This window comes from Engystomops pustulosus, chromosome 1, assembly GCF_040894005.1.
Source record: "Engystomops pustulosus chromosome 1, aEngPut4.maternal, whole genome shotgun sequence".
Lineage (NCBI taxonomy): Eukaryota > Metazoa > Chordata > Amphibia > Anura > Leptodactylidae > Engystomops > Engystomops pustulosus.
The window spans coordinates 74,415,020-74,441,377 of NC_092411.1; the positions used below are offsets into that span (position 1 = coordinate 74,415,020).

General features: G+C 43.1%; 1 protein-coding gene across 24 annotated transcripts in view; it reads right to left on the reverse strand.

The window, feature by feature from the left end:
- Window positions 1-26,358, reverse strand: part of RIMBP2 (RIMS binding protein 2) — a 307,061-nt gene that overhangs the window by 64,395 nt on the left and 216,308 nt on the right. For 16 of the 24 annotated variants that reach the window (XM_072144379.1, XM_072144382.1, XM_072144378.1 and 13 more), the window contains 4 exons: window positions 11,042-11,146; window positions 7,842-7,973; window positions 7,668-7,718; window positions 4,630-4,650 (listed from right to left, as the gene is read on the reverse strand). In XM_072144379.1, the coding sequence (XP_072000480.1) occupies window positions 4,630-4,650; window positions 7,668-7,718; window positions 7,842-7,973; window positions 11,042-11,146 (309 nt within the window). The remainder of the gene's footprint in view (window positions 1-4,629; window positions 4,651-7,667; window positions 7,719-7,841; window positions 7,974-11,041; window positions 11,147-26,358) is intronic. The other 8 variants (XM_072144385.1, XM_072144399.1, XM_072144397.1 and 5 more) reach the window with 3 other exon arrangements.

Sequence of the window (26,358 nt, forward strand, 5' to 3'; positions counted from 1 at the left end):
TTTGATCCAGTTTCAGCAAATTTTCAGAAAATATCCAAAACCCTTATGAAACATAATAAACTTTTCCAGGTTAAGGCAGTGTATCTTTAGTATAGCTGGTTGCTTTGCACCAGAAACTTGAGCAAATTAAAGGGGTACTTTTCACCATCTTCACCTACTCTTGGCATCTTTTAGTGTTGCACCAATGATTCAGTGGTTATCTTCAATATCCAATATGGTAATAATCTCCTCTACTGTCAAATTGAAAGCTCTAGGTTTATTCTTGCTCCACACAACTGACAGTACTGAGGCTAATTTATTGACAATGATTGATCTAGAACACTGGGGGATTGATAAAAGAAAAATCCAACCATGCCAGAATTGGTGGAATAACACATTAAAGGAAAGCGTTGGTGGAAGTGGTAAAAGGTCCTCTTTAAAAGTCTTTTGAAATGAAAAAAACTAAGTTTGCATTTTTACCCACAAAAGAGCCACTCTGTAGGTTGTGTATAGTACTGCCGACCCAGAAAAAAGGCATGTTTCAGGAAATAAAAATACACTGCTGTTTTTAAATCATTTAATAATGATTAATTTTATTATTAATAATTATTAATTTTAACAATATAATAACACATTTTAATAATTACCCATGTTTAAATGGAGTCTATGGGTTCTCAAATTACGCTACAAGAAAAAGCAGCATTGTGTAGGGTACTTTATTAGATTTCCAGATATATTGTATTTTTTCCCAGGTACCTGCTATTTTAGAGAAAATTCAGTTTTAATCTAGTTCTTCTCTTTCTTTAAATCACTATTGTCAATCTTTATGTAAATGGGTAGTGCTGTACAGTGCTGCACTACCAGATATGGCTCTATGCCAGGTGCCCTGCACAGCTAATTTGCATAGAGATAAGTATGGAATTTTCTCACGGGACACAGGGAAACAGGACATGTATGTCTGGAAGGCTATAGAGTGTCCTACACTATGCTGTTTTTACTTATGGGGAGATGGTAGACTCCTTTAATGTGATATAATGGGAAAGAGCTATCCAGTGGACTATAGAACATCAACAGTAAAAGGTTTAGCACATCTTAAAAAAAGAAAAGGGTTAAAAGGAAAGTTACATAGGATACAACTAGCTTTTGAACAAAAAATACACTCACACAAATAAACCTCAAAAAACGGTCTATAGCTATTCTACATACAAACAATGGTCTCTCTACTACCACCTATAGACATACTAAGAGCTGTTTGAATTCAGGTCACCATATCTTTAGATTCTGAGCAGAAATGGTCCTGAAACAGTCCATCGGTCCTCTACTCCAGAATCTAGGCATCAGGGCAAGCTACAGCTGTATGACACAATCTACAAACCCTTGGTTTCACAATGAAGTTGCTGCGAAGCAGACCAGCTAGGTCTGTATATTTATTATCCTGGGGGGACATTTGTACACCATCATGAATTGCGACTATGGGCGTGCCTTGTGCTCATGATCCCTCCTAATCTGCTTTTCACTCTACACTCACCGGCCACTTTATTAGGTACCCCTGTCCAACAGCTCATTAACACTTAATTTCTAATCAGCCAATCACATGGCGGCAACTCAGTGCATTTAGGCATGTAGACATGGTCAAGACAATCTCCTGCAGTTCAAACCGAGCATCAGTATGGGGAAGAAAGGTGATTTGAGTGCCTTTGAATGTGGCATGGTTGTTGGTGCCAGAAGGGCTGGTCTGAGTATTTCAGAAACTGCTGATCTACTGGGATTTTCATGCACAACAATCTCTAGGGTTTACAGAGAATGGTCCGTAAAAGAAAAAACATCCAGTGAGCGGCAGTTCTGTGAGCGGAAATGCCTTGTTGATGCCAGAGGTCAGAGGAGAATGGGCAGACTGGTTCGAGCTGATAGAAAGGCAACAGTGACTCAAATCGCCACCCGTTACAACCTAGGTAGGCAGAAGAGCATCTCTGAACGCACAGTACGTCGAACTTTGAGGCAGATGGGCTACAGCAGCAGAAGACCACACCGGGTGCCACTCCTTTCAGCTAAGAAAAGGAAACTGAGGCTATAATTTGCACAAGCTCATCAAAATTGGACAGTAGAAGATTGTAAAAACGTTGCCTGGTCTGATGAATCTTGACAGTCAAATGGCCTCCACAGTCACCAGATCTCAATCCAATAGAGCATCTTTGGGATGTGGCAGAACGGGAGATTCGCATCATGGATGTGCAGCCGACAAATCTGCGGCAACTGTGTGATGCCATCATGTCAATATGGACCAAAATCTCTGAGGAATGCTTCCAGCACCTTGTTGAATCTATGCCACGAAGAATTGAGGCAGTTCTGAAGGCAAAAGGGGGTCCAACCCGTTACTAGCATGGTGTACCTAATAAAGTGGCCGGTGAGTGTATAATATCTGTTGAATTCCAATATGATAAAGTGTCAGATTACATAGAAGATCTATGAGTAGTGAGTAATAGCACATAGGTCTCCTCCCTACAGTTCATAGGGGAATTCTAACGTTACATATAGACTGAGTAGGAGAAAATAAGAATTATAAGTCTTTATAGGGGTTTTCCCATGAAAAAAGTTAGGCTCTATCCATGGGATTAGGACCTTACTTGCTGAGACCCCTTCGGACCCCTCTTCGCTCTGTCAGAATAATGGAGCATGACCGTTCTGCTCCATTAATGTGTATGGAGCTAATGGAAATTGCCGAGCCCTGCGCTCGGACCCCTCGTTTTCGCGATCTGAGCACTGAGAAGCCCACTGATCAGCAAGTTACGTCCTTTTCCATGGATAGGGCCTAACTTTTCTTTGTGGAAAAACCCCTTTAAGAAAACTCCATACTTCTACATATATACACACAATGGACTACTGATTTTTGAAAAGTTTGGTGTGCTTTAACAATTAAACTTGGTAAAAATGCTTATTATCTTAAAAGGGATTGATCACTTCCAGCAAATAATTGATATTGTTTGTGTAATGAAAAATTATACTATTTTCTAATAAACTTTCTGTATCAATTCAGCACAGATTTCTAGATCTCCGCTTGCTGTCATATAGACAGATTGCTGTTATAGAAAGCTGATAATAGAAAGTACTAGTAGAAAGTAGATAGAGACCTGTCCATGTGATGTCACACATGTGCACGGCTCGTTATAACATACAGCTCTGATTACTCTCTGTGATACTAACGAGCCGTGCACCTGTGTGACATCACTTGATCAGTGACAGATTTCTATCTACTTTCTACTATAAGCTTTCTATAAAATCACAGCAAACAGAGATCTAGAATTGATACGGAGAGTATATTAGAAAATTGCATAACTTTTAATCACACAAACAATATCAACAATCTGCTGAAAGTGGACAACCCCTTTAAGCTTTCTTTCATTTATTATATAACTATAATTCAAAGTTGTGGAAGATGATATTGGAAAATCTGATGTTAAAATTAATGAGTAAAATAACAAATGCAGACATTTGTTGATTGTATTTTACAAGGTTTCAATACAGTGATTATATTGGCCGACAAAATAAGTTGCATGTTCATCTCTTTGAGATGAACTCCACTTAGGCCAAAATGCATGAATATAATGCATGGAAATAATGCTGCACACGGTTCTACAGGAAAATGACAGATGTATCCAACGTGGTTTTCACCCATGTGGGTAGGACAGGGGAGGCACATTGAAATTCTAGTAAGAGTGGTTTTAACTGCACTGTTCTCAACTGTGCAGCAAACACACTCCATGTGCCCCATAGGTGATCTGAATTCAAGCAAATAATAACAATTGAGTTGTTGAACCATTCTTACAACATTAAGTATTGCTCAATGTGAAAACACTGGAAAAAAAAGATCCAGAAGAAAATGAATATGAGAAGACAGGGAGGATCAAATAATGTAACCTACTCGGATACTGTAAGACTGGCTACATACAGCCAAACAAAAGGAGTCATTCAGCTCCGCACAGAAGGATTCATTTGGGATGATACTTGTTTCCTCTCTGCACCTGTTGTAGTCCTGTTAAAGGGCAGGAGCGACAACCAGTGGTTAAAGGTTAAAACAAGCTGTGCTCCATCGCCAACGTATTTTAATCAACAGTCAACAAAATTAAAGTTAATGCCCAGAGGCTGAGACCTAGATAGTAAGTATTGCCCTTAACAAATGTATAGTAGTGGTAGTCAATATCTCTACCAACAAAGCATTACTAACCAGCATCTCAGCCGATGTTCAGCATCCAAACCGTGCTATCATGCGCATGTAGCCGAGAAGTTGTGTCATTTACTCTTTTATGACTTAAGACCATGCAAAAAGCATGCTCAGTTTTGTGAATAGTGATGGCACAAACCTGTTATAATGGGTCAACCTGGGAGACTGGGGTTAAGTACCAGTTATAGTGCTACTGGTTCTGAAAGTTTATAAAAAGAAGATAGTGCAGTTAGTGGAAGCCTGTCAATGCCATAATAAGCCATATTGGCTTATAGGGCATTACTAAAAACAATGCACATGGCAAAGGGTAGTCAAGATGTCCTCTCGTAGTGCCCATTTCTGGCTGCATGCGTTATAAGAATGATTCAACAACAGGAGACATGCACAGGGGCAGATGAAGAGGCATAGGCACAAATACACATTTCAAATACCTGCATGCTGTCCAAAGTGTTCTGGGTGAAAGGCAAAGAAATAGGTCCAGACAAAAAACACAATATCAAACATAAAATACAAATCCAACAGAAAAGAACAAAACTTTTAATACAAAACTCTTTAAATAAAAAGTCAACAGAAAGGTTATCACCTGGTATTGCATGCATGAAACACTGCTGTACATCACAGAATGGCAGAGCCTGAGAAAGCCAGCATGGTGTATTCTACCCACATATATTAACCTTATGTTTACCACACATTGATATAACCTAACAAGGGCAACAAACAATCCTGTATGTGTTCTAGATTGCTTGGATTAACACATATAGATATAAATATAGTAAGCATATGAGACATGAAGAATATGGTACTGGGCTGGACCAGTATCAAATATCTGCCAAATTTATATGAACGTTATGATGTGGTCACTTGTGGCACCTTATATGAACCTATAATCTGACTGCAGATTATTGTAATTTCTTACTAGATTTGCTAAATGGTTTCCAATTGCATAAGGATCAATCCTGGTGATAGATACATGAGGTCATTGTTGATATTGCACTTTCATAACACAGTATAACAATGACTATTCTTTTAAAAGGAAATTTATTCGGCATCTATATATTTGTAGAAAAACTATAGAAATAATATCAGAATATGAGTCACATGTTCTGTATTTAAGGGTGCACATTAATTCTTTTCTGATCCATCCACTAGATTTTGGTCTGGAAATAAGCAAGCAGTATTCATTGTGACTATTTATTAGTTTCTGTGTTCTGGAAGAGGAAATCAATTTTAATATATATGATAATGCCACCAGTAGGTGATAAAAGCACGGATTACAAACCTGTGCAGATTACATCTGCCTGTTGGCGACCCTATGGAAGGCAGGTAATACAGGCAGTCGATTTACATGAAGAAATATGCCATAAAAGCAATAATGCAATGATACATTGAAGCATTAGGCAGTCAGTATTATTGCTATTACTATATGTACATCTGGAATGTATTGTAGCCAGCAATGTAACCTGGATTCATTGGATACTTTGCATGGCTTCATAAATTACAATGTAGCTTCTGTTAATGTTCTGTTTTATAAAGTGCAGTTATTCAGACATATATACAATTGTTGCCCAAGCACCAGGGACTGATCTATTATTGGCTTTGCTTAGCGCTGTGTACATCTTAATATCTATTTTTTTTTGTACTGAATTGAAATAATGTTTTTTTGGATAAGATATGGAGAATGATTACAATAATTATTAACTTTTGCATCTGTTGAATTGTTTATTGTATGTTGTATCTGTAACCTACAAGAAGAACAGCAAGATGCGTATAGAGGACAAGTGCAAGAAAATGTATTAAGTGTACACAAAATCACATATCATATACAGGACAAAAGATAAAAACACTTAAAATAACACCTGATGGTATAAAACACAACCATAGTTAAAGAGTAAGTAGCCCTAACAATCCCTTGATTCGTTCTGCTACAGAAAATGAAACGCTTGTATTAAAGTCAAATATAAAGGCATAAATATGCAATAACCAATGTTCAAATAAGAGAGGAATCCAACATGCCTGCATAGTAGAAAAAGATAATCCAATACCCAAAATATGAAGATGAAGGCATTAGCAGGCAGAACTGGGACAGGGGAAGCAGACCTCTACATTTATATTGCTTGTCTGTTCCGTGATAGTGATTTTTATGTGTATTTTTTATGTACACTTTTTAGTACATGTCTGCATGATGTCATATAAAACAATATCCGGGAGTGTTGTGCTTGTTTGCAATGGTTCCTTTCAGATGGATTTTGCACTAAACTGTTTTTATGTGTTGATAATTCTTTAAAGGGTACTTTCCCTTACGATATGGTACTTAACCCTTTAAGACTTGGAGTTAGGTGTGTACTTAAGTCTGTCTGCATCTGCATGCTTGAGAAAGGGGAAGGACCCCCAAAACGTAGCAGGCGTGAGCACACGCCGATCTCATCCATGTGGCTAGGTCTATGATAAATGTTTGGAGTGGATTGCTGTACAGTCAAATAGACTTTTGATTCTACTAATGGACTTTACATTCATGCACAGTATCAGTTTTTGGTATGTGTCATTTTGTATAAAAATTTTGCATCATATATAGTGCTTATGTATATATCTGATTTTCTCCATGTATTTTGTATCCGGTCATAAGGAGAATGTCCCTCCTACTTGTCATAATTAGCTATTATATACTGTATTATTCTTTATTAACTATTCATTTCACACCTTACACAGAATACTGATTGAAAAGCTCAGCCCCATTCCTATAACTATAACCAAAACAAATTGTTTTCTTTTCTCTTAATAAATCTATTTTAATAAAAAGAAATACACAGCTCTCAATTATATTATGTCTAAGTAAACTGTTATAACATATATATTATAAGGTATATTATGTAGGAATGGGAAGGAAAATATAAGAATTTATTACTGAAATAATTATTCACCCTTCTGGTACTATGGTATTGTATATTTAACCTAATGTGTAATCGATGGTAAATATGTATGCTTAATTTTTTTAAATAAGGTAAAAATATATTATTTTCCCAACTTTTCTTGGAGTATTATGTGTAGCACTGTACAGTTCAGCTTTTTGACTTAGAGGTGGTCCCAAAGCACTTGTACTTGAGAGCATGAAATATAGAAATAGCTTTTGTATCCCCATAAAACACACATAGTAATATATTATTATATAGTGCTACTGTATATAAATTATTGGTAAAAAATGGAAGATAGATGAATCCGAAATCAGCACTATACGTCTGATTACAAAACCATTATGGCACTACAGATTTAGCCCTATGACATTTCTATAATAGCTAAATTTCCTTTTCTACGACATATTTCCTTTATACAAAGCAAAATGTGTTGAATTATCTTAAGACAGTTCCGTAGTTTTGTCTCTACTGCTTCATGTGTGTGAATATGGTACTACAAGATTATAAGTAAACCTAGCAGTCCCATAGCTATAGCCTGCAGACATTAAATTGTTACTCACCTCTAGAAGTTGGACTGCACCTTCATGTTCCTTCTTGGCTTCGACCTGGGCCTTCAGAAAAAGGAGACAGTTTAACATTGGTGTAGTTTGGGGACAATCAAGTCACAGGAATCCTCATATGTGGCTTAATGTTAGCAATTTCAGCATGCAAGTGTACAACAGCAAATTACTAACTTGTAGGGGAGAGTAATCTCTGTTCAGAACTGCACAGAACAGGTCAGGTGTTAGAACATCTGTCATACCTTCCTCAAAGATAAGAACAGTCATTTCTTCCCCAGACAGTACAGATATAAAGCACTTATTGTCCTATACCAATAAAGCAGTATAAGAAATATCAGATTAAAAATCTCTGCACCATTTATCAACACAAGCAAAATCAATGGCTGGCTTGACTCAGAGTTGCATGGAAACAGAATAAGAATTAGTTTACTTTGTCTTTGACCAGTATTTGGCTCCATTAAAAAGCTTTCAACCTTGATAAACAGCTAAATGGAGTTTGAAATTGCTACTGGGCTGTTATTATACGACCTGCCCCAGTTACTACTATGTACACTACATCTAGCATTTACTATACTCCTCTACATTGATTCGTTTAATGAATGAATCCTATTTAACATTCCAAAAATCATGAAATAATGAAGCGCTACTTGTCCCTCCATCTGATATAAGCCAAGTATGATCTACTGTCAACACTATAAAAATCACTGTTCTATTATCACCTACATTTTTTCTTATACTCCCGGATAATATCACAATCAATGCACTTGCTCTAAAGCACCTCTGATCACTGTGATCACCCAGAAAATGAAGATGTTGAAAATTCATTGTAGGTTGTAAGGCTGTAGATCTCGTCTGGCAGCAGTTTAGTTTGAATGTGTTCAGGGGGCCCTAAGGAGAAGAAGGGTTCTAGTCACAGAAAACACTCTTCCTTGCCAAGGTGCAGGGAACTCACTGTGCACACAGGGCCGGATTATCATTCTGTGGGGGTGGGCTAAACAGTGAGGGGCTCCAAAATTCCTAGTGGTGGCCCTGTCTGGCAGGAACACAGGCACAAGCTCAGCTCTGCCCCTTCGTGAGGTTCAATACAATTCCACTAGTGTGTACCCTATCTATCCCAAGTTACTTATGGTTATATAAGGCACCTTTCCCTATATGCTTCAGTAGTAAATGTTCCTAGTGTGCTAGTTCCAGTTTCTGAATTTTTTCAACCTGACTGCTAACCTGTCTTGTTCCTGAATTTGGGTAGCCTATCTTGGCTGCTCACCCTAACCCATGACCTGATTTGCGACATCATTCAAATTCCCTCCGTTCTAACCTTGGTTTGTACCTGACTACCCTTCTGCCTGATTCCTAGTTCTTCACACTGGTGTCTGTAGGACCTAGGCCAGCTTTTGCCTTCACTGCAACAAAGTAAAGAGGAAGACATTCGGTTACCTTCCTTCAGTAAACTTTAGATTTAGAGGTTAAAAAGTGAAAACCGGGGCAGTATCTTTTGAAGTGGCCCAAAGTCAGACTAATTAGGGGACACATGGAGTCCACAAACCTGCTGCTCATAAAAGTCCTTATTTATTGAAAATTTTACATTGGTTGATCCAACATTGGTCTGTTACGTTGCCATTGTTTTGAAAGCCAGAACAGGGTAATTGTCTACCCTTTTGTCTACCATATCATAATAAGATAGAAAAATGAATCAGTGTTTTATTTTGTTTAAAAAAAATCTGAATAAATTGTATAATATTCCTCACTGAATAGATAAAGAAGTATACATAGATATGTGATGAGTATTGTATATAAGAGCAGAACTTCTGGGTGAATTAATGAGTAGACTTGCTGTGGAAGTTATTATGCTACTTCTGCACATAAGTTATCAATGTGAAGCATTTCCCTTAATACAAATTATTTTACAACATCCCTGACTTTTTTTGAATCTGTCAATTGAACTGTACTAAATGATAAGATGAGGTTGATCAACATCTGCAAAGAGTTTGTATGTTCTGTCCGTGTTTGTGTGGGTTTCCTCCGGGTCTTCCAGTTTCCTCCCACACTTCAAAACATACTGGTAGGTTGATTAGATTGTGAGCCCCATTGGGGACAGGGGCCGATTTGGCAAGCTCTGTGCAGCGCTGCGTAATCTGTAGGCGCTATATAAATATAGGAATTATTATAACATTATTATTATAAATGTCTGTTTTCTTTATGAACATGTGGAGATGCTCTGCATTTGTAATATTAAGAATGTTGCACTATAAATGCAATGCACCACAAAAAAGTTGGTTTCATGGATCTGTACCATTCTTTATTCAAATATCTTCCAGATACCATCTAAGCAGTTGTACAACACCCCAAAATAGTTGTATGTGTGCACACCTATTCATAAATTGTTACAAATGTCTATAAAGCAGCCCAAATAAAAGACTTGTGTGAAAAAAGTACATATTATATAATGCTGCTTATTATTTTCCCATTCGGTGTAATGAATTGGTAAATCTGTGAATGAATTGGTAACATGTGTGAATCAGCCACAATAGGTAAACTCATATACAGGCCACATGTTTGCTCACTGTTATGCTGCCACTACACGTCATTTATTTCATTTGTTTTTTATTTATTTTTTGGTTTCTCTATTGGTAAATACAGAGTTATTATCTTATGATGACATATAGCAGCTGCACAATTTCCCGCCGAAGTTCACTATGTCGCTGCAGAGATCAGTGTTACAAAAAGCTATATACAATAGAATACAATTGTCTTTCATCAGAGGCTTCCACAGTGGATTATATTGCTGATCCCATTTATAATTTGATAAAATTTAAACATTAACATTTGTGAACATGTCCCGGACGGGGTGAATTTAGAGAGGAAACTGGACGGGGGGCCAGTGCACCACAGCGGAGCTCCAATAAATGAATAAAGTTGACTCTATATATCACTCTTTTTCTATCATTACACTTGACATTTGAGGAAAGATGGTTGTCTTATTAGCCTCCATTTTTTCCATAAATATATTTCAGTAAAAGGGGCTAAAAAAACTACTCCCCTGGAAGTAGAAAGGTTCCTTGTAATAAATAAGCATAAGAACCAGCCATCAGTCTGGGTTGTGATAGTTTTAGGGAAAAAGAGGAATGAAAAGGCTTTATCAGTTAGGGGAATAAAAAAGAAGAGCCGCTTGATGACCAGTGAAAATCAGTTTAATACATATAGATCCTTTATAAAGGAAAATGGTCATCAGTAAAATTGAGACATCTGTTTAACTATTACAATCTAGAAGTACTCAAATATCTTTGTTAGAAATAAAGGAAAACAGTTATATATATTTACAGATCACATTTTCTATTTTAAGTAATTAAGTAATTTCAACATTCCTGGCCCCTTACCTTTTGTAGAAGGTCAATCTCCTGCTGCTTTGCATTGAGAACAGCCAGGGCTTGCTCATGCTCTAATTCCAGCTGTTGCCGCCGCTCAGCAGCCTCTCGCATATGCTGTAGGAATAAGCACAAAATATAAAATCAAGCTTTAAAAGATTTGTGCTAAAGACCAAGGACGGTTTTAGACAAAGTTGGGTCCGTGGCAAAACTAAAAGTTGGGCCCCAAAATAAAACTATTTTGTCACATTCAGTAAGAGGCTCCTGTAGACCTGCACAATAATAACACTTTGTAGTTTGCAGACAGTAGTATGGTAAGGCAATCTGTAATACGGGACTGTAGGAGAATTTTTAAAGAGATGGACAGATGATGGCAGATTGATGATAGAAGATAAATATGAAATCGATATATAGATAGATGAAAGAAGAGAGATAGATAGATGCAGTAGAAGAGAGGTAGAAGATTGATTGATTGATTGATTGATAGATAGATAGATGGATAGATGTATAAGTATATAGGTACATAGAAGATGTATACTGTAGATAAATAGACAAAAAGTAAAAAAGATAAATGGTTAAATAGACAGAGATATAGATAAGAAATAGACAAATTATTGGAGAAAGATAACTGGACAGATAGATGATAAGCATCTTCACCCCGCCATTCAATCCAGGGGTATTAAAAGAGCAAAACAACGTCTGCTCACAAAATTCCACATGCAGGGGGCCTCTTTCGGTCAGGTGGCCCTGGGCAAATGCCCAGTTTGCAGCCTCCGAAGGCCAATCCTGCTAAAGACTTATCCTGCTTCTCCTATACCAGTGATGGCGAACCTATGGCACGGGTGCCGGAGGTGGCACTCGGAGCCCTTTCTGCGGGCACTCAGGCCATCACCCCAGAACAGAGTTCACAAAACATGACCAAATCCATCAAATCTTCCTGCAGTCCTAGGCAACTTGGAGAGAAGCTACAGTGATAGTCTGAATTTGCCCACCTTCTTTCAACTGTATTAGTGGCTTCAGGGGGCCGATACAATTGAAAGATGTGGAAGAACTGGTAGCGATACATTACTGCTTAAAATGCCATGTTAGCACTTCACAGTAAATAAGTGGATTTTGGTTGTAGTTTGGGCACTCTGTCTCTAAAAGGTTTGCCATTACTGTCCTATACTGTTTAGCAATGTTACACAAATGCTAACAGTAAAAATGCAACCCTTATTGTCTTATCTGCCTTGTAAAAATAATCATGTACCTGACTGGGTACTTTGAATCCCAAGGACAGATATTATATTCAGATTTCTAAAGATATTTACAGTCTATTCATGTACTGTCTAGTTGTATGCCTTCTTTAGGAGATGACTTGCACGAGATGGTCAGAGTTTTAAAATGACATGATTTTGCCCTTCTCTGTCATGAGATGTATATCTTATATGTATCTATGTCAGACCACCTAATGACCCTGTTGTGTATTCCAGCCTAACATGGGTTTTGATAGTATGTAGCAATATTGTATTAACTTTTATTTTTATGTGAAATTGAAGCTAAGTGAAGGATAGACACATTTGTATGTGCTTGGAGATCTTGGGTGTTAGGATCAGTGGATCCTCTGGACCACCGCGGGAGATGTAACTAGCCAACACCCGGAACCGGAGCCTAGCGGCACCTGGTTTTCACCAGAGCCCGCCGCAAAGCGGGTTGGACTTGCTGCGGCAGGATACCACTAGGTCGTTCCCAGGTGTGACTAGCCCAGGGTGGCAGCCGAGGTCGAGGTACCTTAACGGATGACAAACTCGTAGTCGGGTCCAGGCACAGGGTCAGGGCAGGCGGCAGAGATGCAACGTCAGGTTCAAGTCCGGGGTCAGCAACAGGAGGTCCAGGCAGGAGGGAACGGGAACACAGGCACACAGCAACAGGGAGGAACACAGGTAACACGGCAACACAGAACTCAGGAACGGGAACACACAGGAATACACTGGAACGCAGGAATACAGGAATACGCAGGAACACAGCAATACTCGCTAGGAAGCTTTCTCTAAGGCTAAGAGGCACAAAGATCCGGCAGGGAATGATGGGAAACAAAGGGTTATATACAAAACAGGAAATGACCAATACTAATCACCTGTGCGCTGGCCCTTTAAATCTTGAGGCAGTGCCGCGCGCGCGCCCTAGGGAGCGGGGCCGCGCGCGAGACCCAGTCCGGACGGGAGCGGGAGCCAGGAGAGGTGAGTGCACCGGAGCAGCAGTGGGGCAGCGGAGGGAGGCACGGGTGCACCCGCGATCCGCGGTATGGATCGCGGGGGTGCCCGCAACGGAGGCACGGGTGCACCCGCGATCCGTGGTATGGATCGCGGGGGTGCCCGTGACAGTACCCCCCCCCTTCGGCCTCCCCCTCTTCTTTTTGGTCCCAAGAAACCTCTGGAGGAGAGTCCGATCAAAAATATTCTCTTCAGGCTCCCAGGATCTCTCCTCAGGCCCGAACCCCTTCCAATCTACAAGGAAGAACCGCTTACCCCTTACGAACTTCATGTCCAGAACCTCCTTGACTTCATATACATCTGGAGAATCAGCCTCAGGAGCCGGAGGAGGGGATTGCTGGGAGAAGCGGTTCAAGACGACTGGCTTCAGGAGGGATACATGAAAGGAGTTCGGGATGCGCATAGATGGAGGAAGGCGGAGCTTGTATGCCACTTGATTAATGCGCTTGATTACCTCAAAGGGGCCAAGGAACCGGGGCCCAAGTTTATAGCTGGGTATCTTAAGCCGGACGTATCTGGAGGATAGCCATACTTTGTCACCAGGAGAGAAGACAGGAGGAGCTCGACGTCTTTTATCAGCCTGGGTCTTGGTACGGTCTGAAGCTCGTAGAAGGGACTGGCGGGTCTGGTCCCAAACAGCCTTGAGATCCTGCACCAGATCCTCCACCGCAGGGACAACAGAGGGAGTAGACAGCGGGAGAGGTGGGCGAGGAATACGTCCATAGACCACGAAGAACGGAGCCGAACCAGTAGATCCCGAGTCCAGAGAATTGTAAGAGAACTCAGCCCAAGGTAGAAGGTCAGTCCAATTGTCTTGACGGGCTGAGACGAAGTGGCGCAAGTAGCAGCCCAAAGTCTGGTTCACCCTCTCTACTTGACCATTCGACTGAGGGTGGTAAGCAGAAGAAAAGTCAAGGATGACCTGCAGTTGGTTACATAAAGAACGCCAGAATTTAGAGACAAACTGGACTCCTCGATCGGACACAATGTGAAGCGGAAGGCCATGCAGACGGAAGATATGTTTGAAGAACAAACTGGCAAGCTGTGGAGAAGACGGAAGACCTGGAAGGGGAACAAAATGGGACATTTTGGAAAACCGGTCCGTCACCACCCAGATGACAGTATTGCCCGAGGAGACAGGCAAATCAGTAACAAAGTCCATTGCCACGTGAGACCACGGGCGACTGGGTATCGGCAACGGGAGTAACAGTCCAGCCGGTTTGAGACGAGAGGCTTTATTGCGGGCACAGGAGGAGCAGGATCCCACAAACTCCCGAACATCTTTGACCAGGTCTGGCCACCAGTAATAGCGGGAGATGAGGGCCAAGGAGCGCTGCACCCCAGGGTGCCCAGCCAGACGAGAAGAATGTCCCCAAGACAGAATCCTCTTCCTGAGAGCAGGTCTAACATACGTCTTGCCAGGAGGCAGCTGCCGAAGGTCCACCGGAGCTGCAACAACAAGCTGATCAGGAGAAATTATGTGCCGAGGAACTGGTTCATCTCCAACAACATCTGACGAACGGGACAGAGCATCAGCCTTGATATTCTTGTCTGCCGGACGAAAATGAATCAGCAAGTCAAAGCGGGAGAAGAACAAAGACCACCGGGCTTGCCTGGGATTCAGGCGCTGGGCTGTCTGGAGGTACAGAAGATTCTTGTGGTCAGTGTACACACAAACAGGATGGAGAGCTCCCTCCAGAAGATATCGCCATTCTTCAAGAGCAAGTTTGATGGCTAATAGTTCTCTGTCTCCAATGGAATAATTTCTCTCAGCAGGAGAAAAAGTCTTGGAAAAGAAACCGCAAGTCAAAGTTCGGCCCTTGGGCCCTTTCTGAGTGAGCACCGCTCCAGCTCCTATGGAGGATGCGTCCACCTCCAGAAGAAAGGGTTTATCCGTATCTGGCCTAGAGAGTACGGGAGCCGAGGAGAAGGCAGACTTTAACTTGGAGAAGGCCATTTCAGCAGCTGGAGACCAGGCACGTGGATTGGCACCCTTCTTGGTGAGTGCCACGATGGGGGACACCAGAGTGGAGAAATGGGGAATAAACTGACGGTAATAGTTCGCAAACCCCAGGAACCTCTGTATGGCTCGGAGACCCTCTGGACGTGGCCACTGAAGAACTGCAGACAGCTTCGCGGGGTCCATCTGAAGGCCTCTGTTGGAAATTATGTAACCAAGGAAGGGAAGGCAGTGCTGGTGAAACAGGCATTTTTCTAACTTGGCATAGAGGTGATTGGCACGAAGTCGACCTAGAACTTGTCGTACGTTTGCCTGGTGGGACTCAAGGTCTGGAGAGTACACCAAGATGTCATCGAGGTAGACCACGACACAAGTATAAAGAAGGTCCCGAAAAATGTCGTTCACAAACTCCTGAAAAACAGCAGGGGCATTACACAGTCCAAAGGGCATCACTAGGTACTCAAAGTGCCCGTCACGGGTGTTAAACGCCGTCTTCCACTCATCACCTTTGCGGATCCGGATGAGATTGTAAGCACCACGGAGGTCCAGCTTGGAGAACACCTTGGAACCACGTAGGCGATCAAAGAGTTCTGTAATCAACGGCAGAGGGTAACGGTTTTTTACCGTGATCTTATTCAGCCCACGATAGTCTATACAGGGACGTAGGGAGCCGTCCTTCTTGGTAACGAAGAAAAACCCTGCGCCAGCCGGAGAGGAGGACTTGCGTATAAAACCCCTCTGCAGATTCTCCTTGATGTAGTCGGACATGGCTAGAGACTCAGGTACTGAAAGAGGGTAGACACGACCTCTGGGAGGAGTGGCGCCAGGAAAAAGATCCACAGGGCAATCATAGGGACGATGTGGTGGTAGAATCTCCGCCTGCTTCTTGGAGAAAACGTCCGAAAAGTCCCGATAACAAGCTGGCAGACCCTCCAGAGACTTGGGAGCCAGAGTCGAAGTCCTCACAGGTAGCGGACGGGGAACCTGCATACAACGTGAAGCACAGTTCGGACCCCAACGGAGGATATGCCCGGAGGACCAGTCCAGTACAGGGGCATGAAGCTGCAACCAGGGGAGACCCAGCAGTAGAGCAGATGTGCTTTGGGGCAGCACAAAAAACGAAAGTCTCTCTTGATGTAGGGCACCAACTTGCAGAAGCAGGGGCTCCGTGCGAAACCAGATGGGTACGGAGAGAATCTGACCATTGACCGAGGCAATAGACAATGGCTTCTCAAGACGAACCACCGGGAAGTGATGCCGAGAGACCAAGGCTGCATCCACGAAGTTCGCCGTAGAGCCCGAGTCCAGGAAGGCAGTAACCTGGATCTGGGTACCGGTGCCAATGCTGAGGAGCACGGGAAGAGTCAGACGTGGAGAAGCTGTATTTACACCTAGGGACGCTTCTCCCAAGAAGCCTAGGTGCTGGCGTTTCCCGGACGTTGAGGACGGACAGGACAGGAACCGATGAAATGCTCAGGGCTGGCACAGTACAGACATAGGTTCTCCTGTCGGCGTCTTGAACGCTCTCGTAGAGTGAGCCGGGTTCGGTCAACCTGCATGGGTTCCTCAGCAGAAGATTCAGGCGGACCCTGGAGCGGCCTTTGGAAGACTGGCGCCAGGCGAGGAATGCGTCTAACACGGCCTTGGGGATACTCGGAGCGTAGTTCCTCAGCTCGCTCCTTAAACCGAACATCAATTCGAGTGGCCAAGGTGATGAGGTCACTCAGAGTAGATGGAAGATCCCGAGCTGCCAGTGCGTCCTTGACCTGCGCAGAGAGCCCTTTCTTAAATGTAGCGATGAGGGCTGCATCGTTCCACGCAAGTTCAGAAGCCAGGGTGCGGAATTGAACTGCGTACTCTCCCACCGATGAGTTGCCCTGACGCAAGTTCAACAATGCAGACTCCGCAGAGGAGGCTCGTGCTGGTTCCTCGAAGACAGACCGGAACTCTGACAGAAACGCAGTGAGGTTAGACACAACCGGGTCATCTCTGTCCCAAAGCGGAGTAGCCCAGGCCAGGGCTTTCCCGGAAAGAAGGCTGAGGACAAATGCCACCTTGGACCGCTCTGTGGCAAATTGCGACGGCATCAGTTCTATGTGCAAGGAGCACTGGGTTATGAAGCCCCTGCACATCTTGGGATCTCCATCATACTTGCCGGGCAAAGAGAGGCGTAGCCTGGGTTCAGCAGCAGGAAGATAAGCCGGAGCAGCAGGGGTCGCAGCGGCCGCTTCAGGAGACTGTTGCTGATGTTGGGTAGCAAGTAGTTGTTGGAGCATGGCGGTGACTTGCTCTAGCTGATTCCGCTGTGCTGCAATCTGCCGGGACTGGTGGATCACGATGGTGGCGAGATCAGGCTGACTGGGAGAAGGAGCCTCGGCGGGATCCATGGCCGGATCTTACTGTTAGGATCAGTGGATCCTCTGGACCACCGCGGGAGATGTAACTAGCCAACACCCGGAACCGGAGCCTAGCGGCACCTGGTTTTCACCAGAGCCCGCCGCAAAGCGGGTTGGACTTGCTGCGGCAGGATACCACTAGGTCGTTCCCAGGTGTGACTAGCCCACGGTGGCAGCCGAGGTCGAGGTACCTTAACGGATGACAAACTCGTAGTCGGGTCCAGGCACAGGGTCAGGGCAGGCGGCAGAGATGCAACGTCAGGTTCAAGTCCGGGGTCAGCAACAGGAGGTCCAGGCAGGAGGGAACGGGAACACAGGCACACAGCAACAGGGAGGAACACAGGTAACACGGCAACACAGAACTCAGGAACGGGAACACACAGGAATACACTGGAACGCAGGAATACAGGAATACGCAGGAACACAGCAATACTCGCTAGGAAGCTTTCTCTAAGGCTAAGAGGCACAAAGATCCGGCAGGGAATGATGGGAAACAAAGGGTTATATACAAAACAGGAAATGACCAATACTAATCACCTGTGCGCTGGCCCTTTAAATCTTGAGGCAGTGCCGCGCGCGCGCCCTAGGGAGCGGGGCCGCGCGCGAGACCCAGTCCGGACGGGAGCGGGAGCCAGGAGAGGTGAGTGCACCGGAGCAGCAGTGGGGCAGCGGAGGGAGGCACGGGTGCACCCGCGATCCGCGGTATGGATCGCGGGGGTGCCCGTGACATTGGGGTAAGTTTATCAGTAAATTAAAGAGGACCTTTTACCACTATTACCATGCTACTAACCATTAAACTCATAACCTTAAATCTGCCCTGGATGAGGTAGCACTTCCCTCAGTTCGAACATTTCAACCTTGACACACACTCCAAACCGTGGACTTTCTACACTTTAAATTCATGCTTAGAACATATAACTACACCCTCCATCTCGCCAAACAGGTCTGTTTCACTTATCTAATGTCCCCTCTCTCTAACAATCCTAAAAGGCTCTTTGATACTCTTCATACATTACCAACACCAAAGGATAGCCCACCTGTTACAAACCTTGGGGCTGAAGATAGGACCATCTATTATAAAGATAAAATTGACTTTCTTTGCCTGGAAATAATATCCCAATCTCAAATCCATAAATCCTTCCCCTTCCCTCCACTGCTACACCCTGTTTACTCTATTCCTTTAAGCCAGTCACAGAGGATTCCTCTCCTCTGCTAGCCCCACTGCAATGCCCTACCCCGGTCTATCAGACTAATACCTAACCCAACCTGGGCCCTCACTCCTATAGTTTCATATGACTGTTTGTACTCTGTAATGTCTTATTTTATTTCTATACATTTCCCAGAATCTGTAAAGAGCTACAGAATTTGATGGTGCTATATAAATAAAGATCATTATTAAATTATTATTATTACACATATGATGGTAGACCCGCATTCATGTTGCTAGCGGGCACAGTTTTGTGCAAAGACCATTCAAGTATTTCAGGGATTCTACAACAGTTTTCTGGCAAAGAAGCCCAGATAAATGTCCCCCTTTGTTTTCTTTTTGATCAGAAAAGACCTTACAGAGTAAATCCTTGGTAAATACAACTTTCTTCACTCAGACCACTGTTGAGTTAATAATGGGCTATATATGAAGACAGGCAGAAACACACCTTTATCTATGAGTAAGCAGAGAGTAATAGGACAATACATAAAATCCGGGAATACTAGGCTGCAGTTGTAAAAGTGGCTGATTAAAGGCATTATCCGTACACATAATAACCAGCTGACACTTGATACTGTTGACAGCCCTTGATTAAAACACTTAAAAACAGTGGAAAACTACACATTTCATGCATGACAAATGTCCTTCCTGTCTCTGCGCATCAGACATCTGTAGCATGACATCCCACGTAATGAGTGTCAGTACATTTAACCCAGTGTGTGTCACTGTGATCTCTCGCAGATAGAACCCATGAGCAGCATATACAAAAGTACAGAAGCCAAATACTATCCTAAATGCTAACAATACCTGAACAGTGGATACCAGATAGAAGAAGATATCTCAATAGCATGTAAATACCTGCATGCATCAATAAGTGTATTCACAGCGAAATGCTCCCACACTTGAATAAACCTCACCTTTGATACTGAAAATTGGAGTGCTGCCTTTCTGGGTATATTGTCTGTAGGCCCTGCCTAGACCTGTGGGCCCTGCACCCCTCTCAAAGAGAGTTCTCATCACACCATACTGCCTTTCTCTTATACATCTATTTACCTATCTGTTTATTTTATAATAGTTATACTACATCACTACCTAGGTCAAATAATTAAAAACAAAAAAAGAAACATAGACTTATGGCGTTGAAAATAAAACATTTTCAGTACACATATGGGTATGCAGTGTACTGGGATGCTGTAAAAAAATCCAAATGGAGTACAATTGACAAAAAAATGTAGTTGTGCCATTTTATTACAGGCTCCATATTAACACATTTCACTATGCAGTCCAAAGGACACACAATCTTTGTAATTTGGGTCAGAATCATGGGCATATCAAATGTACACACTGTATATACCAGAGTATAAGTTGTATTTTTCAGCACAAAAAAAATGTGCTGAAAAAACCTAAACTTGGCTTATGCTACAGTCAAAAAATAAAAACAACTCAGTACTCACCTTTTCCTGTACGCCCCCTTCATGTCCTCCTCTTTCTTCCGGTAGCGGCAGGTCTGTGCACGCTGGCAAACACTATGGGGCAGATTTATCAAGCTGTCTGAAAGTCAGAATATTTCAGCTCAGCTTTCATTTTACCAGTGTTCATGAATATTTTAAAGGGGAGCCGTGATCTGTTGTCATGGGCAACTAGAAATATTCTGACTTTCAGACAGCTTGATAAATCTGCCCCTATGACTTCAGCCTCTGTTCAGATCATAGTGTGTGCGCGGCCAGCATGCAAGGACCTGCCGCCAGAGCACAGGAAGCGAGAAGAGGACCTGCAGGGGTATTGGAAAGGTGAGTACTTAGTTTACATTTAAAAAAAACCTAGACACCATCTCTACCAATAGAAGTAAAAAGAAAACAAAACAGAATCTGATCGGGTGGGTTTTGACTGCTGAGATTCTCATCAATCGTAAGAACAGGGGTCCCATTCTTTTTTAATAATAAACTAGCAGGTCGAGCTGGTCTTTTCAATACTTTGGGAGTGTCGGAATTGCAGAGTATATTGGTTGGCTAGCTCTAGCACCCTCAGTGCATGGCAGTGCTACAGAATAGGATTGTTGGATATAGACATGATTGTGGGAGTCCCAGTAGTTAAACACTCACCGATCAAATAGTGATCTCCTCAGGGAAGACGACAAAGATTGGTACAACCTCTTTAACCAAATAGGAAACATTAGCTTGAGTAATGTGATATTTACAAGGTATTTGCTATCGACAGAATAGGGATACATGTCTGATCAATAGGGTCCAACCTCTTAGAGCCCACCAATCGTGAGAACAGGGATCTCAGGTGCCATGCTTGAACTGAAGAGCGGGCTCAATATACCTGCTGCTAGTCCATCCATATGTACTCCAGCTCTATTCATACAGAAACATTATGAGGCCCCAACATACACTTATAAAGAGGGGATAACAGGCAATTAGCAGAATATCCCTTTAAATATTGATACATTGGATACGTTCCACAGTGACTTATCATCATTCTTGTTAATAATGCTTTATTATCTGAGAGTCTTTCCTGAGAAGTCAGCATGAGCTGCATCTTGATTACCTCTCAAACGGGTCACCATGACAACCAGGGAACGTAGGTTATGAGAGATGTACCATCAAGGAACTACCTGCAGCTCATAGCATGAACTCCCAACAACTCAAGATTAAGAATTCGATTCCAGCAGGAAATCAAGCTCTCTCATTACATCTCTGCATCCCTTTAACTGTTACACAACGAGAAATGTCACGTATAGTGGACAGTGCTGTAGAAAAAGACATTATAGAGGACCTGTAAGCCCTCCAGACACTTCCTTCTTAGTAAATACTTGTATTCCCCATGACATACAATAACATTTCTACAGAATTCTTCATTATGCTGTGCTGTACCACTCTTATGAATACATTGACAACTGGGTATTATACGTTGGGAGTGTGTCTCTACACAGTCTAGTTATGTCCAAACAACAATTACCACTCTATTGTACATCCCTCTGCAAAAGGATGAAAAAATTCAACAAATTGTAAGAAAGTAATGTAATAGAACTACTTGATAATAACAACATATCACACTAGTTTTAAAAAGATTTTGTCCCAGGTGGAACGCAAGAAAAGTTACACACCGGGCAGGAAATCAGAAATCACAAACATATTGCTTAATACAAATGTACATTGGCGTCATTGGCCATGTGAATGTGAAATACTCATGGGGAAATACAAGTATTGCTAAATTTAAAATAATAGTGCAAAAACATTATTATTATAATGGGTTAGCTATTGATTTCATTATAATAATGTTTTTGCAATGTTATTCAAAACAACAAGAATCATGGTATAGAATTATATAGGGACAAAGACATTGGCATTGAGACGTTCTTTTGTGCCCAATTTGGGACTATTCTCCTATTTTAGTGTGTTCAACTTTGTATTTACTAATTGTCGGACATAATAGCAGCACCCCTATTTGTCCTCCCTATTTGCTGTATATATATTCATACATACATATAGGTGCCATCCAATGTATTACATATCATTTATTTCAACAATATGCATCATGATCAGGGTCACACTTTAGTTTCATAGTTTATACGGTTGAAAAAAGACACTTGTCCATCAAGTTCAACCAAGGAAGGGAAGGGATTGGATGAGGAAGGGATTTAGGGGAAACAATTCTATATAACATAACCATCACCAAGACCACTTATTTTAATGTACAGTAGAACATAGTCTACAACTATTTTAATAGTGTGCTTCATTATTTGTGTGCAGGTACAAAGAGGGCATGGTTCGGTTGTTTAACAAAGGAGGAAGCGGGCTTTTGGGGATTTTCAAGAAGATAGAAACATCAATGTAAGCAGCACAAGTGGCAGAAGCTAAAACGTGCAATGAACCTTAATTAGAAGGACTTTGCTCATGCCATCCCCTGTGATTTACTACATTCTGATGCCCTGAGGCCATAGTATCAACTGGCTTAGTGTCAGATGTGCTTCTGCAGTATATAAAATAAACAGAGTTTGACATATAACCTACCCATAAGATTATATGAATACAAAGGATGGTTGAGATGCTAATAACTGAATAATTGTATGAAGACCAGTGAGGGTACTCTCTCCTACACTACTGATGCAGGGGGCCCATCAAGCTCAGTGGTTCCACTCATGAGCCATTTAATCCTGGAATCAAAACCAGAGAGAGCTTCCTGTTAAGATTTAAGTTTCAACAGGTTTGCTATGAAGGTTGTTTGGTGATATAAGATTTGTTAGGAATCCTAGCTAGCTGCTGAGTTAACACTCATCTTGTGTAATAAAGTCATTGGGTATGGTTGCCAAATGTTAGTGTTTTCGCTTTTCAATTTGGCTGACTATAGAGGACACAGGAATAGAGATGAGCGAGCACTAAAATGCTCGGGTACTCATTATTCGAGATGAACTTTTCCCGATGCTCGAGTGCTCGTCTCGAATAACGAGCCCCATTGAAGTCAATGGGAGACTCGAGCATTTTTCAAGGGGACCAAGGCTCTGCACAGGGAAGCTTGGCCAAACACCTGGAAACCTCAGAAAAGGATGGAAACACCACGGAAATGGACAGGAAACAGCAGGGGCAGCATGCATGGATGCCTCTGAGGCTGCTTAAACGCACCATTATGCCAAAATTATGGGCAACAGCATGGCCATGACAGAGTGACAGAATGAAGCTAGATAGCATCTAAAACATCCAATAATTGACCCTGACACTATAGGGGACGGCATGCAGAGGCAGCGGCAGGCTAGAGAGTGGCATGGCGACATACCCTAAATGGACTCAGGCTTCAAACCAATGGGTGGCAGAGAGGAACCAAAGGAGGTGAGCAAGAAGCGCTGAAATTATTTCCTCTATGAACAAAAGGTTGACGGTATATTTAGTCGATAACACAGCATGGTGGCGACATAGTGACCAAGTTCCATAACGTATCTGGTGAAACAACCGAAAAATGAGCCTGACACAGCTCGTTTGATAAGGGGACGACATTTGGAGGCAGCCATGGAGAGGACTTCCATGATTAAGAGCGACAGTATGGGGCATCCATATTGCGCTTCTATGATTGCAACTGCAGGTCTCCAGCATGGCGGCGACAGACGCGCCGAGTTCCACTATGTATGTGGTGAAACACCTGAAAATTCTGCCTGACACAGCTCGTTTGATAAGGGGACCATGTATGGAGGCAGTGAACTAGTAGTAGATTAAAGGTGCTGCAGTTAAAACTATGTTAGTTGGATCTTGGGATGGAGCTGGCGCTCTGCTGCCAGGCGAGCTTTCGCCAATCCAAGTCCCTGTCTCTAGGCTACTCCCCAAACAGCACTTCTAAGAACCTTTTGTATAAGATCAAGTGTAGTAGCGTTCTTATAAGTTTGGGATATGGCGGGTGAGGGGAATGTAAACAGATGCGCAAGAAGCGCTGAAATAATATCGGTAAATGATAAAAGTTTGCCAGTATATTTTGTGGATTACACAGCAGGGTGGCGACAAAGTTAACAAGTTTGATGTGGAATGGCCTGTAATAGCTCTTGGGCGGTGTGCCTTTTATCACCTAGGCTCAGCAGTTTGAGCACCGCCTGCTGTCGCTTAGCGACGGCACTGCTGCTGTGCCTAGAGCTACCGACTGATGGCGCAATGCCCACGGATGGTAATTCGGAGGAGGAGGAGGTGGAGGAGGGGTGGGAGGAGGAGGAGGTATAGTAGGCCTTTGAGACCTGGACCGAGGTAGGCCCCGCAATATATGACCAGCCCCAGGGTCAGACTCGGTCCCAGCCTCCACCAAGTTAAGTGTAGTAGCGTTCTTATAAGTTTGGGATATGGCGGGTGAGGGGAATGTAAACAGATGCGCAAGAAGCGCTGAAATAATATCTGTAAATGGTAAAAGTTTGGCAGTATATTTTGTAGATTACACAGCAGTGTAATCAACAGATGCGCAAGAAGCGCTGAAATAATATCGGTTAATCATTAAAGTTTGCCAGTATATTTTGTGGATAACATAGCAGGGTGGCGATAAAGTTAACAACTTTGATGTGGAATCCATGAAAACAACCCAAATTTCTGCCTGACACACCTCGTTTGATAAGGGGACGATGTATGGAGGCAGCTATATGGACGACTTTTGGAGGTAGCAATGGAGACAACGTGTGGAGGCTGCTATGGAGACAATTTAATTTGGATAGTGCCTGTATGTGGCAGTCCAAAAAAGTTTTCAAACCAGAGGAGCAGGTAGGTGGCCCTCCAGAAAAATGAAATAGATTGAGTGCCTGTATGTGGCAGTCCAAATAAGTTTTCAAACCAGAGGAGCAGGTAGGTGGCCCTCCAGAAAAATTGAATAGATTGAGTGCCTGTATGTGGCAGTCCCAAAAATTGTTTAAAACAGAGGACCGGGTAGGTGGCCCTCCAGAAAAATTAAATGCATAAAGTACTATAGCTAGAGCCAGTGGGCCCTGTCAAAAAATAGCCAGTTTCCTCTGCTTTAGAGTACAAAGAGGAGAAGAAGGAGGAAAATGAGGAGGAGGAGTGCATAAATTATTCAGGTTGAGCTTCCTTCACCTGGTGGAGATTGGAAATTATGAGAAATCCAGGCTTTATTCATCTTAATAAGCGTCAGCCTGTCAGCGCTGTCAGTCGACAGGCGTGTACGCTTATCGGTGATGATGCCACCAGCTGCACTAAAAAACCTGCTCGGACAACACGCTAGCGGCAGGGCAGGCAAGAACCTCCAAGGCGTACAGCGCCAGTTCGTGCCACATGTCCAGCTTTGAAACCCAGTAGTTGTAGGGAGCTGTGTGATCATTTAGGACGATGGTATGGTCAGCTACGTACTCCCTCACCATCTTTCTGTAAAGATCAGCCCTACTCTGCCGAGACTGGGGACAGGTGACAGTGTCTTGCTGGGGTGACATAAAGCTGGCAAAAGCCTTGTAAAGCGTACCCTTGCCAGTGCTGGACAAGCTGCCTGCTCGCCTACTCTCCCTCGCTACTTGTCCCGCAGAACTACGCACTCTGCCGCTAGCGCTGTCAGAAGGGAAATAGTAGGCCTGAAAGACCTGGACCGAGGTAGGCCCCGCAATCCTCGGCGTCGGCAGTATATGACCAGCCGCAGGGTCAGACTCGGTCCCAGCCTCCACCAAGTTAACCCAATGTGCCATCAGCGATATATAGTGGCCCTGCCCGGCAGCACTCGTCCACGTGTCCGTGGTCAGGTGGACCTTGTCAGAAACGGCGTTGGTCAGGGCACGATGATGTTGTCTGACACGTGCTGGTGCAGGGCTGGGACGGCACATCAGGAAAAGTAGTGGCGGCTGGGGACCGAATACCGAGGGGCGGCCGCCGCCATGAGGTTGCGAAAGGCCTCGGTCTCTACTAGCCTATAGGGCAGCATCTCCAGGCTAAGCAATCTGGAGATGTGGACATTAAGGGCTTGGGCGTGCGGGTGGATTGCACTATATTTCCTTTTCCGCTCCAGCGTCTGAGGTATGGAGAGCTGAGCGCTGGTGGATGCTGTGGAGG